Genomic DNA, 14,844 nt, shown 5'->3' on the forward strand with positions numbered 1-14,844 from the left:
CTTAAAATAAATGAAACATTCTTTTTTTCCACAATGAGCCATGCTCACAGCATAAATTCAGTTAAGCTCAAAGCACAAATAACTTGGAACCAATGAAGAGGAATTATGGATCTGGTAAGGCATAACCACTGCTGTGGCCATATAATTATGTATATTTCATCTCTCTGATCAGAAAAATTATAATAATGCCATTGATAGTAATATAAACATTTGTTACATGCTGTGATTTGTAAAATTATGTACATTAATTACCCTGCTATTAATTGACTAAAAGTGGAGGGTCCTGAAATTTGTTATGGAACTGCCAGCAGCAAAGGCTTTCTTAGAAATCTTTTTTGTTCATCTAAGAAAGGGGTTCTGCTCCTTTTATGCTCAAAAATGTCCGAAAGCAAAGAAATCTATGAATATATTATCTTTTAAAATGTCTAACCAGCCTTTCTGTAATATGCCATAAAAAGCAAGAGTCCAGGGTTTTTTTCCTTGTCCTTTTGCTGTCTCTAACTGCTGCATTGTCTTCCCTTTTGTTTGTATAGGTTAACCCGAAAGACCTAGATCCTAAATATGCATATATCCAAGTAACGTATGTCACACCCTTCTTTGAAGAGAAAGAAGCCGGAGAACGTAAGACTGACTTTGAAATGCATCACAATATCAACCACTTTGTGTTTGAAACGCCATTCACCTTGTCAGGAAAGAAGCACGGGGGTGTAGAAGAGCAATGCAAAAGACGGACAATTTTGACAAGTATGGACACTGCATTCTTCTTCACAGCAGGGTTGGGCAATTTCTCAGGGATGGTGGGCCATTCTCAGCCTCTGAGCCTTCTGAAAGTTCACAGGAGACCATTGGATAACCACTCCCTCCCAAAAAACCCAATGACCTAAATTGCACTGTTTCATTTCAGTGTCATGATTTCAAAGTGCTAAAGGCCACAAAGAGCATGAGAGAGAGAAACAATGTGGTGTAGTGGTTAAGGCATAACACTGAGTTCTGGTCTTGCCTCACGCACAAAACTAGCTCGGTGACCTTGGACCTGTGTCTTCCTCTGTCATAGGTAGAAGGCAATAACAAACTATTTTCAAAAATCTAGCTAAGAAAACTACAGGGACTAGCTCAGGTAGTCAACAGTAATCAGTGCTGACCTATAGGGGCACAAAAAAAGTGAAGGGGCAGAAATTATCATTATAAAGTAAAACCACCCTTTTCAATCTAAGTGACTCAGCACAGCAATTAGTTATTTGTTATTTACAAAAATAGTTAAAAATATTTTGTAGCACATTGCTAATTATTTAAGGGATTGTCATTGAATTACCAATGGCTATGTTTCAAAATATGAATATGATATTCTTACACCTATTCTGGAATTTGATAAATGCAAGCAAGTAATCCTTTTACGGAGTATTTTAGAAAACTATAAATATACACCTACAAACATGCAAACACACACACACAGTTGAATGAGCGAATGGAACCATTCATGGACTAATTGTGTGAATTATGGCTTTTTAAAAATTATGAATATATTACATTATATTAAATAAATTTTCTTAGATGTATTTATCTTGTTTTTGACTGCAGCTAGCCATTTATTTCCATACGTGAAGAAAAGGATACAAGTCGTAAATCAGACCAGCACAGAACTGAACCCCATAGAAGTAGCTATTGATGAGATGTCCAAAAAAAGTTCAGAACTCAAACAGCTTTGCACAATGGAAGAGGTAGATATGATTCGACTCCAGCTCAAGCTACAAGGAAGTGTCAGCGTCAAGGTAAATACGGTTCAGCCCTTTTCTCAGGTTTAAAAGATTTGATATTTAGGATTTTATAATTGGAAACAGAATCTTCTTCTGTTTGTCTCTTTCTGTTGTTAGAACCCAACTTGCTGGAAGTTCAAAAGCATTATAACATTAATTAATTTAAGTAATTAATTCATTTCAATGTTAAAAAAAACCCATAGATGATAGCCATTAAATCTGAGATTTAATCCCCAATTCCTAATAACTCCTGCTAGGTCTGCCAAAGGGTAAAATGAAGGTACTGATAAGAGCATCAATTATCCCTCTGCCATAAAGATTGCTGCTTTTGCCTTAGGATGCTACCTCCACTGTATTCCTTTCCTCCGAGAATAAGTTTTTGAAAGCTGCTACAGTTTGTATGTCATCATGAGAAAATCAGCATCAAAAAACAGCTTCCTTTTCTGTGTCACTTCTTCAATGAAGCAGTGGGAAATGTATCATAGAGGAAAAGTGAAGACAAAAGTGAAGACAAGTTATATCGGCTTCTTTGAACGAGGGTAGCTTCCCCGCCGTCTTGAAAGAGGCGGTGGTGAGGCCTCTCCTCAAGAAGCCTGCCTTGGACCCAGCTGTATTGAACAACTTTCGTCCCGTCTCCAACCTTCGCTTTCTTGCGAAGGTTGTTGAGAGTGTGGTGGCGCATCAGCTCCCTCTGGTCCTGGATGAAGCGGATTATCTAGACCCGTACCAATCGGGTTTCAGGCCCGGGCACAGCACGGAGACGGCATTGGTCGCGCTGGTGAATGATCTCTGGAGGGCTCGGGACAGGGGACATTCCTCTGTTCTAGTCCTATTAGACCTCTCAGCGGCTTTCAATACCATCGACCATGGTATCTTGCTGCGGCGTCTCAGGGGATTGGGAGTGGGAGGCAGTGGTTACAGTGGTTCTCCTCCTATCTCCAGGGACGTTCGCAGTCGGTGTTGGCAGGAGGGCAGAGGTCGACCGCGAGGTCTCTCGTTTGTGGAGTTCCTCAGGGGGTCGATTCTCTCGCCTCTCCTGTTCAACATCTATATGAAACCGCTGGGTGAGATCATTCGTGGTTTTGGAGTTGGGTATCATCAGTATGCTGATGATACCCAGCTTTTCCTTTTGACCCCAAACCACCCCAGTGATGCCCTCAACGTGATGTCCCGTTGCCTGGAGGCGGTTCGGGTCTGGATGGGGAGGAACAGACTTCAACTCAACGCCGACAAGACTGAGTGGCTTTGCATACCTTCATCCCGGGTTTATTCGGATATTCCACCTCTTGCTATGGGGGGTGAACTATTACCCCCCGTAGATAGGGCTCGCAACTTGGGAGTCCTCCTAGACTCACGGCTCACCTTGGAAGACCACATAGGAGCTGTGACTAGGGGGGCTTTTGCCCAGGTTCGCCTGGTGCGCCAGTTGCGGCCCTATCTAAGCCGGGATGATCTATGCACGGTCACTCACGCGCTCGTGACCTCTCGACTAGACTACTGCAACGCTCTCTACATGGGGCTGCCCTTGAGGACCACCCGGAAGCTCCAACTGGTACAGAATGCAGCCGCGAGAGTTGTGTTGGGAGTCTCCCGATACTCCCACATTACACCTCTGCTCCGTGAGCTGCATTGGTTACCAGTTGCCTTCCGGGTGAGAGTCAAGGTACTAGTAATGGTGTTCAAAGCCCTACATGGCAGGGGTCTGGAGTACCTTAGGGAACACCTGCTGCCGGCATCAACTTCCCTCTGCCCTGTGCGTTCCCACAGAGAGGGCCTCCTCAGGGTGCCACCGGTCATAGAATGTCAACTGGTGGCCCCCAGGGGGAGATCCTTCTCTGTGGGCGCCCCGGAGCTATGGAATCAGCTACCAGTTGAGCTCCAGACGGCGCCCGATCTTCGCTCCTTTCGCCGCGAGCTAAAAACATACTTTTTTGAACAAGCTGGCCTGGCCTGATGAGGGGACTGGGGGGGGTTGTTATTGTCATTTTATTGGGGTTTTAAGATGTATTTTTAGTATATGGGCATGTATTTAATCATTTTTTTTAACTTTTGTAATCCTGTATTTTTATTCTTGCCCTGTTCACCGCCCTGAGTCCTTCGGGAGAAGGGCGGTATAGAAATATTATTAAATTAAATTAAATTAAATACTGATAAAATTGTGTGAGAGTCAGAAGAATAAACTAAAGGCAGTGTTATTGGACTAAGAGCTATGTAGATTCATTTCAATTTAACTTTTATTTTGATAACTGCAATTTAGTATACTACACTTTTTCATTCTTATTTTATCTATTATGCTTTTAGTGTGATAGTACTTTGATGCAGTGAACTTAAGCTGGCTACCTTTTAGTTACGTACCACGGTTTGAGAGCTATATTGTTTATTTTTACAGCATTTTGAGGGTTGGGCCCTAGTTTAGGATATTTATTAAAGTTGTTTTAAAATCGGTTCCTTAATATTGGTGCCAAACATTTTGACCACCCAATCTTGGAAAGATTCTGGTAACCATTAAAGGTGCGCTAGCAAGTCACCCATTTTGCATATATATTCTGCAAATGTTTCCTTTCCATGAAGTATCTGCAATTTAGAAAACTCTTCAGCAGCAGGTGGACAAGATCAGGACTTCAGGAGGTGACAAAAGAAAAATTGTTTTAATCTGCGTTTGCCAGCACTGACCCTCAGCGCTCAGTATAACATAGCACACTTTGACTTGCAGGTAAATGCAGGACCAATGGCTTATGCTCGAGCATTTCTTGAAGAAACCAATGCTAAGAAGTACCCAGATAACCAAGTTAAACTTCTGAAAGAAATCTTCAGGTAAGTTTTACAGCAGATTACATAGATGAGAGAGAGAGGGAGGGAGGGAGAGGTATAGAGATAAACAGTCGTAGAGATCTTGTAGATAGAGACAGAGATAAACACAAGGATAACTGGCCTTGTTTGGTCTAACAAAACATCAGATGTCAAATACAGAATTCTTCAAAAAGTCTAGACTATCTGTGTCCATTATGACTATACCATTTTAATTCATAATGAAATCAAAATGTTATTTTATATTTGAAACTATAACATATTGCCTTGACATTAAAGATATGAGATCTTTTGTGCTATGCAGACAATTTACAGAAGCATGTGGACAAGCTCTTGAAGTTAATGAACGCCTTATTAAGGAGGATCAGCTGGAATATCAGGAAGAAATGAAATCTCATTACAAGAACATGCTCAGTGAGCTCTCAGAGATTATGAATGAACAGGTTAGCCATTATTTTTCAATATTTCATTTTCAGATCCAAAGACATTAGGGTTGTCACATAAGTATGCCTAAATCCTAATTGAGGAGCCACCTTGGGAAAACCTGCTAATTTTCAAACTTCTTTTCTTGGTCTAAAGCAGACATGTCAAACTCGCGATGTCATGTGATGTCGCGAGACGTATTGGGACTGTTTTGCCATTGCCGGCAATGGGGTGGGCATGGCTTCCAAATGACGCATCCAGCCCGCAGGCTGGCAGTTTGACACCCCTGGCCTAAAGGATATTCTCATTTCAAATATTCCTATCTCTTTCAACTTCATTCAGCTGCTAATCAATATTTATTACCTCCAGTTCTGATTTCTATCATTTAAGAGTAACATTAATCAGAGGGGGGAAAAATCTATCATGCTGACTAATTCCAATGATCTATAGAGGTTGACCCACTCTTCCTTCCTTCCTTCCTTCCTTCCTTCCTTCCTTCCTTCCTTCCTTCCTTCCTTCCTTCCTTCCTTCTTAAAGCAAATTCTGACAAATATTTATCCATTTGGTATTTTTAAGTTGATATTATTCAGAAAAACATACAGTAACTCTTTTTAGGCCAATCAATCCATGAAGGGCTTAACAATATAGGGACATATTAGGATTTGATATGCTATTGAATACATTTTGATCTTTGACCACAGATTATGTGAAAAGTTAAAGCAGGTTACGTTGGAATCTATGTACACAGAATAACATCAAATTGGATGCTGGTCTGTTATTATATCTAGAAGTAAGAATAAGTCATAGTGTACAAAAAAAACCCAGAAAACATTACTCGCAGTTAAACTTCCATTTTCTTCTGTCAAAGGCTACGTATGACACCACATACCCACACAGGGAGAGGTAATAAATTCAGGTGAAGGGAAATACAATCTCAAGAGCAAAGTGGAGGAGGTTTCCTTGATTCTTTACCATCTGAGCAGACACCACAGTTATTCTATCCTGGCATATCAAGGGTACTAGCTTTTCTCCTTCCCAGTCATATAGGCCAAAAGCACATGGATTATTGGATGAACCTTAGCCTGTGAAAAAATTGAGAACCCACTATCAGGAGATCCTGTTATATATTCAAGATTAACAAAACCCTGCTTAGGTAGAAGATCCCCTATCGGGAAAGGACTGGATGAATATTTTCAGGTTTATATCTTAGTACTTATATAAGTTAATCAATTAGGGCCTTACTGTTTCTTTATCAATCCTATAAATAATTTTACAGGTTTGTTTTGTTGGTGTTGTAGTTGTTACTGTTGCTTTGGGTTACACTAAGTCATGTTTCACACCTCTCCATCTATATAAACCATTAAAAACAGTGTTACTGTTTCATTTATCACTATTTGTCATTGATCTCAAGAAGCATCCCAGCAGGCCTGATGGACTTGCCATGACTTCTGACAAGTAACTACCTCATACCGCATTCAATTCAGAGAAGACAGTTCAAGGTTTCTGTGATTACAGCCCTCCATAGTTAGTCACCTCCAGAGTCGTGCCAGTTCCCTGTTGCGTTTTTACAACATCAACACAGATTGTGTTACCATGTCCTTAATGGTGTTTTACGTACAGGCACTGAAGTCCTATGCGTTTTGCATTACCATTGTGTTTCTACATCCACTGACTGTGGCATTTTCAACAACCTCTTTCTTTCTGTTTTTCTGGCAGCTCTGTCATGGTCAGTGCTTATACAACTTTTCTGCTTCACTGTCTAACATTTCCCTCAATACCATAGCCAAAAGTGGTATGTTTGTTTGGGGTTTTTTTCTCTCTGTTCCTTTACTGTCATGTATTCTCACTGACTGCTCTTTTAACATTTAATAAGGATGCATCTCACTGGTGGTGCTTAGCAGAAAAATGGGCATTAGTCATTCTTTTGGGAAGCATGAAATATAATACAGGGTCAGGGAGCGCTGTAATGATACGCCAGGCATTCTTGTCCAGGACTTCATGGACTAATAGCCATGCTCCATTTCCATGTTCATTTTTAATAGACACACTTAAGTTTCATAAGAGTCCTATTTAAGGCATGATGTTTCTTCTTCAGCACTTGCAGTGGGGTTGCATGCCTGGAGTAGACTTTTTCCTGGGGCCTTCTCAGCTAATGTGCATGATGTACTGTATGTACTCCAGTACTTATATAGGAGTAAATGTTTAAATAAATGTTTAAATGCACTCAAGCTTCATGTTTAGATATTAGAAAGAGCTGCTTGATTCATGTCAGGGGTGGGTGTCAACTATTTATTATGGCCACATCTGGCTTCCATTTGCAGCTAAATGTTAAATGCAGCAAATAAACACGTGATACACTGTTGATTTATGATGTTCATAGCCAGCAGGGCTAAATTCATATATGTATTTACTTCATAAAAATGTCAAAATATAATCTCACAGAAATGTTACAAAATTGGAGGCTAAAGAAGGAAGTATTTTTTTAAAAAATGGACTCCTGTTGAAAGAAGGTATCAAATACCAAAGAGAAACAAGCTTCCCTTGCATATGGCAGCTGTTGAAAACCTTAAATGGATAGATAAAAACAGCTGACCAAGTTGATTCTTAAAAGTATAGTTTAGAATGAGCTTAATTTTTCCATACGTTTACTTACTTACTAAGGATTACTTATTTCTTTATGTATGCATCTGTTTTAAAGATCACTTACAAGGAGGATTCTGCAAAGCGTCCAGGAGTGGAAACACCTTATTCCCATGCAATCAGTAGAACAATCACTGCCCCACCTGGATCACTGCTTTCATCAAATGCAGATATTTCATAACTGCCTTTGATTATGAACTGGAGAATTTTGGAGCTATTTTGCAAAACAATGTAGGCAAATCCTGGAGGATACCATAACTGTATTACATTATTATTTTTTATTTATTGAACATTTTATGTGTCAATTTAAGAAAAATAGTCGCTTTGATTTTTTTTTTTTTAGTGTTATTGCCTTTCTTGATATTTGCACATTTCCTATGATTTTCTTTGGTATGGGCCAGTCTTTAGTAAACAGACCAAAATAAACTATCCATTGAACATTTAGTTTCACAGCAAACCTTATGTTTGCTATAAATAATAATATAATCTAATATGACCTGTATACATATATTTTAAAAGACAAAAGTGGGTGTTTTATAACATTTAAGTATATTAAAGTTGTAAATAAAAGATGTGTAAAATACGTCATTTTTACAAAAATTTTAGTTAATATTTGACACGACTAAAATGTGGATAACATTTCAGATGCGGCTATATTAAAATATTTGTTTATGTGTATAAAATTGTGTGTGTGTTATTCGCTAAATTATTTGGGCTTGCAGTGGATGCTTAATTTTAATCGCTACTTTTGATACTACCATTGCTTCAAGATGTTCCCACATAGCTGGTGTTGTGTTTGAAATCATGTTTTTCTAAGGAGCTGTGCATTTTCTACCAACTGAAATGGAGATGTGGGACTTCAATTATTTCAATTTAATTGACTCAAACATCTCATTTCTGAAGTAAAAGGCCAAAATACAGACTACCAAATCACTCTTTTCCAACAACATAGAATGTTAACTCCCATTTTCATTCTGCCATCTCCTTTTTTTCCTTCTCCTTTTTTAAACTTCTTCAGAATTTCTCCAAATAGAAGGAACGATACTATTGCATCATATATTTAAATGCAGCATATAATACAGTGTACACTTTCAATTCTTACCACTCTTTATGGGATATATATGTTAAATCCTTTGTGATAACTGATAATAGTACAGATATAGAGCAGAAGAACTCCAGTTTCCTTTCCTATTTGCATTGTGACATCATGAATTTGCTTAATGCTGTTATAGAGCATTGTTTTATCTGTTATGAAACATTGTTTCATCTTTTATAAAATAATACTCATGGTTAAGTGCTTACTTGACAGGAAAATCAGCTTGTATCTCCTATCATCTTGAGCTATATGACCAGATAAAAGATGGACGCATCTAGTTTTTATCTTGGTGAGGACAGTTCTGTTTATTCATAAATAAATGGAGGAGGAGGGGAGAGAAAGGCTACTTCTAAAAGGAAATGCCTTGCAAAATAACGTTTTTTAAAATATGTATGGAAATGTAATTATAGTATCTCTACTACTGAGGAAAATGTAACAAAAACACCAAAGTGTGTGGTTTAATTTGTCATATCGGCAAGCTAGTAACACTCTATTGGTTTTTCACAGTATTTCTTTTGCCAACTTGTTGCATTGTTAGTTTAGTTCTAGAGAGTATTATTTACATGCTAGCAATAAAATCCTTTTCATTGTTATTACCTTTTTCATTGAAGCCACAGAGTTTTTTGCTAGGTACAATAAAAATTGTGATATAACTGATTAATCTTATGTGGCAAAATAATCTATGTTGGTGGAACCAATTCCTGATTTTTGAAGTTTATTTTTTGCCAGCATCAGTGGGAGGGTTTTTTCCCTCTAATATTGGTAGCATGTCAAAGAAGATATGGGATCTTGACTGGAATCAAATTTTCCCTAAACTCTTCTCGGTATAGACTAAGAAGGAACATGTAATTCTATTGAATTTAAGAGGATTTGTTTCTGAATAAGTGTGAAAATTAAGTACATGTCAACAAATAAAAACATTTAGCTAACGAGGATTGGTTTCAAAAGCTCATATGGCATGCCACATTTGAAGTCTTTAGCTATAGCTCAGAAGTGGCCCCTTTTTGCATATTGAATTTCCTTATCTCTGCCAGGTAATTCCCCATACTTCAGGCTGCTAATTTGCAACTTACATTTGTTAAGGTATATTTCAGTCTATTAAACTACAGAAGAGCCTATCTCATTTTGAAGTTCTTCTAGAATTGATAGTTCAGCTGTATGGGTGAATAACCTTGGGAGACCCAAGAAAGAGCTGCAGCCAGGGCAATGGTCAGACAAGACATATCACAGCCCACAAAAGAAATGGAGTTGGAGAAAGTGTCTCAGAAGATACCCTTCCTAGTTCTCTGGAGAGTAAAAGCAAAGGAAGGAAGAAATGCTTTCAGACTTGCAAATATGTTACTGTAACTGTACAATAAAGGTGGTGCTAGTTCTCATGATTTGGTTTCGTATCTGGACTACCTTAAAGGGATGACGACAGCCTTGCATGCCTAGGACATTCCTAATGTGTTCTGACTACAATTCTCAGAAGAGTAATCAATCCAAAGCCTCTGAAGATCCAAAACCTTGGAATATGTGATGAGTAACTTTAATTATAAAATTGATTTGGACAATACCACTTAAACTGTGCTCTTTCATTTTTCACTGTATCTCAGACAATAAAACTTAATGATAATTGCAGTCACACCAGTCGATTTATAAAAGCTGTTGCAAGTGTGACACTTTTTTCATTAAGTTCACATTTTGAATCTAGGAGTATTTATAACAATGTCATTCTGATGAGAAATTCTGTCACACTCTAACTTGTTTAATGATTGAATAAACCATTGTTTTGTGCAAATACATTTCTATTAATCAAGAAATTGTAGTATCAGGGAATACTTATACTTTCTGCAGCAATACTGAATAGATTTTGAGACCTGTATAGAGTTAAACATCAGGCACAAGCAATCAGATCCACATGTGTAAAGGTCAAGCTAACTATTTTATTGTATTGTGTCTGTAATACAGGAATTTCTCCAGACTGCTTGCTCTTCCATGAGAACAGATAAATAAGGTTGCATGGAGCTGAAAGAGTGGGATCAGTCCTGGATCTTTTGTGATTCAACGCTAATTCCATCCTGACTGCTTATGTCTGTCTGGGTGGGCATTTCCCAACATTAAAGGAACAGCTTTGAAATGTAGATTTGTATTGGGAGAACAAGACCTCTAGTAGATGTATTTGGGGTTATACAATATTTCAGGGGAGAGAGCTTGGTAAACTGTTACATTTGCTCTGTTTGAATTGAAAATAAAATTTAAACAAAATTTGATTAATATGATTACAAGGGTGATAAAAACCATTCAAATGACATGCTTCACAACACATGGGATTTTAAAATAAACACCTTTCCTTGAATCATTAAAGCCACTGCAATTCTTTGCTTCCAATGTTTTTTGATCTTTAAAAAGGAAACAAAACAATGCAGTAATTATGGGAAATAAAAGTGGATGTGTAAACATCATGTCTTAACTTTTTTAAAATGAGCATTTAAAAAGTAGACCCAACACATTTTACATCAATCTTTCATGATGTAAGCCATGTCAGGAAACAGATATCATAAAACAATCAGAACTCTACTGCTGAATCTTGAAAACTTCACCAGGTCTCCCTCCCTCATATATCAAAGAAATCAACTCAAGGAGGTTTCTTCCTCAGGCAGCTTCTCTTGCATTTCCAGGCTAAACTGGGTTTTTTTTAAAAAAAAAAATATCCTACCTACTTCAAGGCTATCCTCTTTTGATTTTGGCAAAGTGTTTGTCAAGGTAATTCATGGAATTGTGGTCAGTAGCAAGATATAAATATAAATGACTCCCCCCCCCCAAAAAAAAGATGCCAGGGTTTGAACTACCATGTCAGAAATGGACAATCCTGAATAGGATTCACATCTCGCACGGACTCTGTATAAATGGGTCAGAGTATCCTCCCCTTAGTGTGATTATGGGATCCCACTCAAACCGTAGATCACATTGTGACTGGCTGTAAGCTGGGTATGTATTGGTTCAGTACCTGATTTTTTAAAAATATAAATAATGCTTTGCTTCATTGGTAGATGGCCTAGACATTTGAATGTAGATCTTTTTTAACATTTATATTTTACTGGGTTCTATTAATCTAGATGAAATCTTAATATATATTGCTAGTGCGTGTATGATATGTTTACAATAAACAAACAAACAAACTTCATTTTAACATGTTATCCAAGTTTGTGTTCCAATAAATGATGCAGAAGAAGAGAAGGTTGATCAGTTTTATGATCAATTCATTCTGAAACCAACCAAGCATGTTGTTAATGGTTAGATGTCCTGCTTATGTTTGGAAACTGGAATCTAAAGATACATCCAAACTCAAATATAATATAGAACATGCAGAGTTTCTGTTTAAGGATTCTCCCATTTCTAAGGGCTGTCCTGCCTTGCTTCAGGTGCTTTTGATCAATTAGGAAGTACAGGCAGTATTAATAGAGGCAGCTTAATCTTATAGGCCAAGTAATCTAACATGGGGGTGGAGAGTGAACGGCCATTTTTATGTGGACTGAAGCTGATAATTTTGAGTACTATAAATTTTGTAGAACACCTTCCCTCCTTAGACTTCCATAGCAAGAGGTTTCTACACACAGGCAAAATTAGACAAATGCAACTTCTCTGAATCTGCTAAGTTATTATTTATGCATTAGTTGATGTCATCCCAGCACCCTTAAAGGAGTTAAGAATTATGCATATTTTATGTTCAATTGCATTTTCTGTGACACCAAGCCACAAGCAAAGGTTTAAATTTCAAATTAGAGGAAAATGCATTTAACGTTTAATAAGATTCATTCTCTGCAGACTAATTATACTCAACATTTACTAGGAAAGTTTATTAAATTACAGGGTGGCTTGGACAGGTATTTTTTCTGGCTTCATACACTGGTTTTCACAATCTAATAAGTGACTTCAGTACCATCAGGTGTCACCCACAGATAAACGCATGGCATGTTTACCCAAAAACAAGACTTGATTCTGCATTTTAAAAGATCCCCCACAAATAATACTACATAACTACTGAGATTGAACAATTGTTTATAAGAAAGACAAAAAAGTCTGGATAGGTGATATTGTAATATCTGGAGACAGCAGAAGCAAAGAGAAAGAACTGGGATAAAAATAACAAAATATAAAGGTCTGCAAATGGAATGACTGTGGCAAAAGAAAACAAAAGAAAGTACCAATAGTCAAAGATATCTTGGGTGCAATCCCAAAGCAAGCCACCACTTGAATAATACTGGCACTGACATAATCACCATCACTTAATTGCAAAAGACAGCTTTATTTGGAGCAACTTACATCTTGCAATGATACTTGAACACAATCTGCCTATTTCAGGTCCTTGATAAATACTTGATAGGTGGATAAAAATGCCAAATCCAGTCTAATCATCTGACTGTGTGACCAACCATGATAATAACAGTGAGAGTAGACTAAAAGAAATAAAATTGCAGGCAGGAGTTCTTCAGTGCTCCATGGTAAAGTCTATTTCAATTAGAAAAATAACAAGTGCTAGTTATATGGCATATGTATATTCTAATTATAGAAATAAAATGTGGTGAAATCATGGAAAAGAAAATGACTTGTGAAAGTTGAATTGTGCCTGATTTTATGACCTTTTTTGTCATGGTTGTTAAGTGAATCACTGCAATTAAGTGAATCACGAGGTCATTAAGCAACTCCAGATTCCCCCATTGATTTTGCTTGTCAGCTGGGAAGGATGTGACTGGCAATCATGGGACTCCGAGAAGTTGCAACCCTCATAAAACATACGCTGGTTGCCAAGAGCCTGAATTTTGATCTAGTGACTGGGGGCTGCTGTGTAAGTGTGAGTATCTCTTGAAATTCACTTTTTTCAGTGCCATTGTAACTTCAAACAGTTGCTAAACAAATGGTTCTAGGTTAAGGACTACTTGTAGGATTTAGCAGTTGGAAATTAAATGCCCAGATAACAATAGTTCTGTTTATTTTGAAGAAGCCAAATGCTTAAGTCCAACACAATGCTTTAAGGCATTTCCCATGGTTTCCCATTGCTTCCTCAGCTATTTCCCAACCTGGTGTCCTGTTGATATGTTGGCTTATAACTCCCATCATTTCAGAACAACTTCTATCAATTCTATCTGTGTTGAATTAATTGTATTAGAAGCAGGAATATTAATGCATCCAATAATAAAAGGGGAGAAAAACCTAACCCTACAACCATGTCAATTAAGTCTGAAATTTTGCATAATATATTCTCAGAAGAACTTGTCTCACTTTAGAGGTTTTACCATCAGAATGTGTGCATTCACCATTTGTGAGAGTTTTGAAATAAATACGTTTGAACAATGAAATTATTATGTGCAAAGTGATTTAGCTTTTATTGAAATGGGAAAGGATTGATCTATCTAAACGGTGGAACGCAGAGCTAGGCTTGGCATAGCAAATTGCTAGAAGCGGCTATTTAGCAATTCCAATAGCAAAGTGACTGTCATTGTCTACTGAAAACATGCTTTTAGGAACCACATTCCAAATTCATAACACATCCTCCTTTAGTTATAGGCTCCAATATGCATCCAAAATACTAAAATATGGAATGAAAGTGTATTGTGTGCTTGTGTGTCTTTTTTGGAAAAAATCTACTATTGGAAAAGCTGATTCTCTGTGGTGATGTATCCATTATGACATCAACTTCTAAGGGACCCCAACTTGTGGTTTCAGTGGAGGGGGGGGGGCTCTATTCATATATGCAGAAACTGGCAAGAGACACTACCATAGCAGCTGAAAGAGCTTGAAAAAAAGGTGTATCTGCTTTCACAGTGCCAAACGGTGTTTTATATGTGTTTCTGGAACTTTTAAACACTTTATTTTAACAGATTGTATATTTTTTAAAGGAAAAAATTAATTAGGAGATCTAATTTGCAACTTCCATGTCTAGGCAGTACTGAAAGTTAACCCTAAATTTTTCTAGGGTTGTCTATTATATAAAATTATTTGTTTTATATTCTATAGCAGGAGTCCCCAACCCTCAGTCCATGGACCAGTACCGGGCCGTGGCATGCCAGCAACCGGTCCACACCAACAAGGAAAGCCCCATCCACAGGAAGCAGGCAGCATACAAAACCACTCCCCCTCCAG

General features: G+C 37.7%; 1 protein-coding gene across 2 annotated transcripts in view; it reads left to right on the forward strand.

Annotated features, from left to right (window-relative positions):
• The window catches only part of DOCK10 (dedicator of cytokinesis 10), a gene marked incomplete at its 5' end in the record, with an annotated part of 164,768 nt that extends 156,244 nt beyond the window's left edge, over nucleotides 1-8,524 (forward strand). Inside the window, 6 exons of one of the 2 annotated variants that reach the window (XM_083364987.1) lie at nucleotides 534-744; nucleotides 1,579-1,769; nucleotides 4,468-4,568; nucleotides 4,867-5,005; nucleotides 7,081-7,153; nucleotides 7,684-8,524. In XM_083364987.1, coding sequence (XP_083221113.1) covers nucleotides 534-744; nucleotides 1,579-1,769; nucleotides 4,468-4,568; nucleotides 4,867-5,005; nucleotides 7,081-7,153; nucleotides 7,684-7,751 — 783 coding nt within the window. In that variant the 3' untranslated portion in view covers nucleotides 7,752-8,524. The remainder of the gene's footprint in view (nucleotides 1-533; nucleotides 745-1,578; nucleotides 1,770-4,467; nucleotides 4,569-4,866; nucleotides 5,006-7,080; nucleotides 7,154-7,683) is intronic. The other variant, XM_083364986.1, reaches the window with a different exon arrangement.
• Nucleotides 8,525-14,844: the final 6,320 nt, after the last annotated feature.

Source organism: Vipera ursinii (assembly GCF_947247035.1).
Source record: "Vipera ursinii genome assembly, chromosome: 5".
NCBI classification, from domain to species: Eukaryota; Metazoa; Chordata; class Lepidosauria; order Squamata; family Viperidae; genus Vipera; species Vipera ursinii.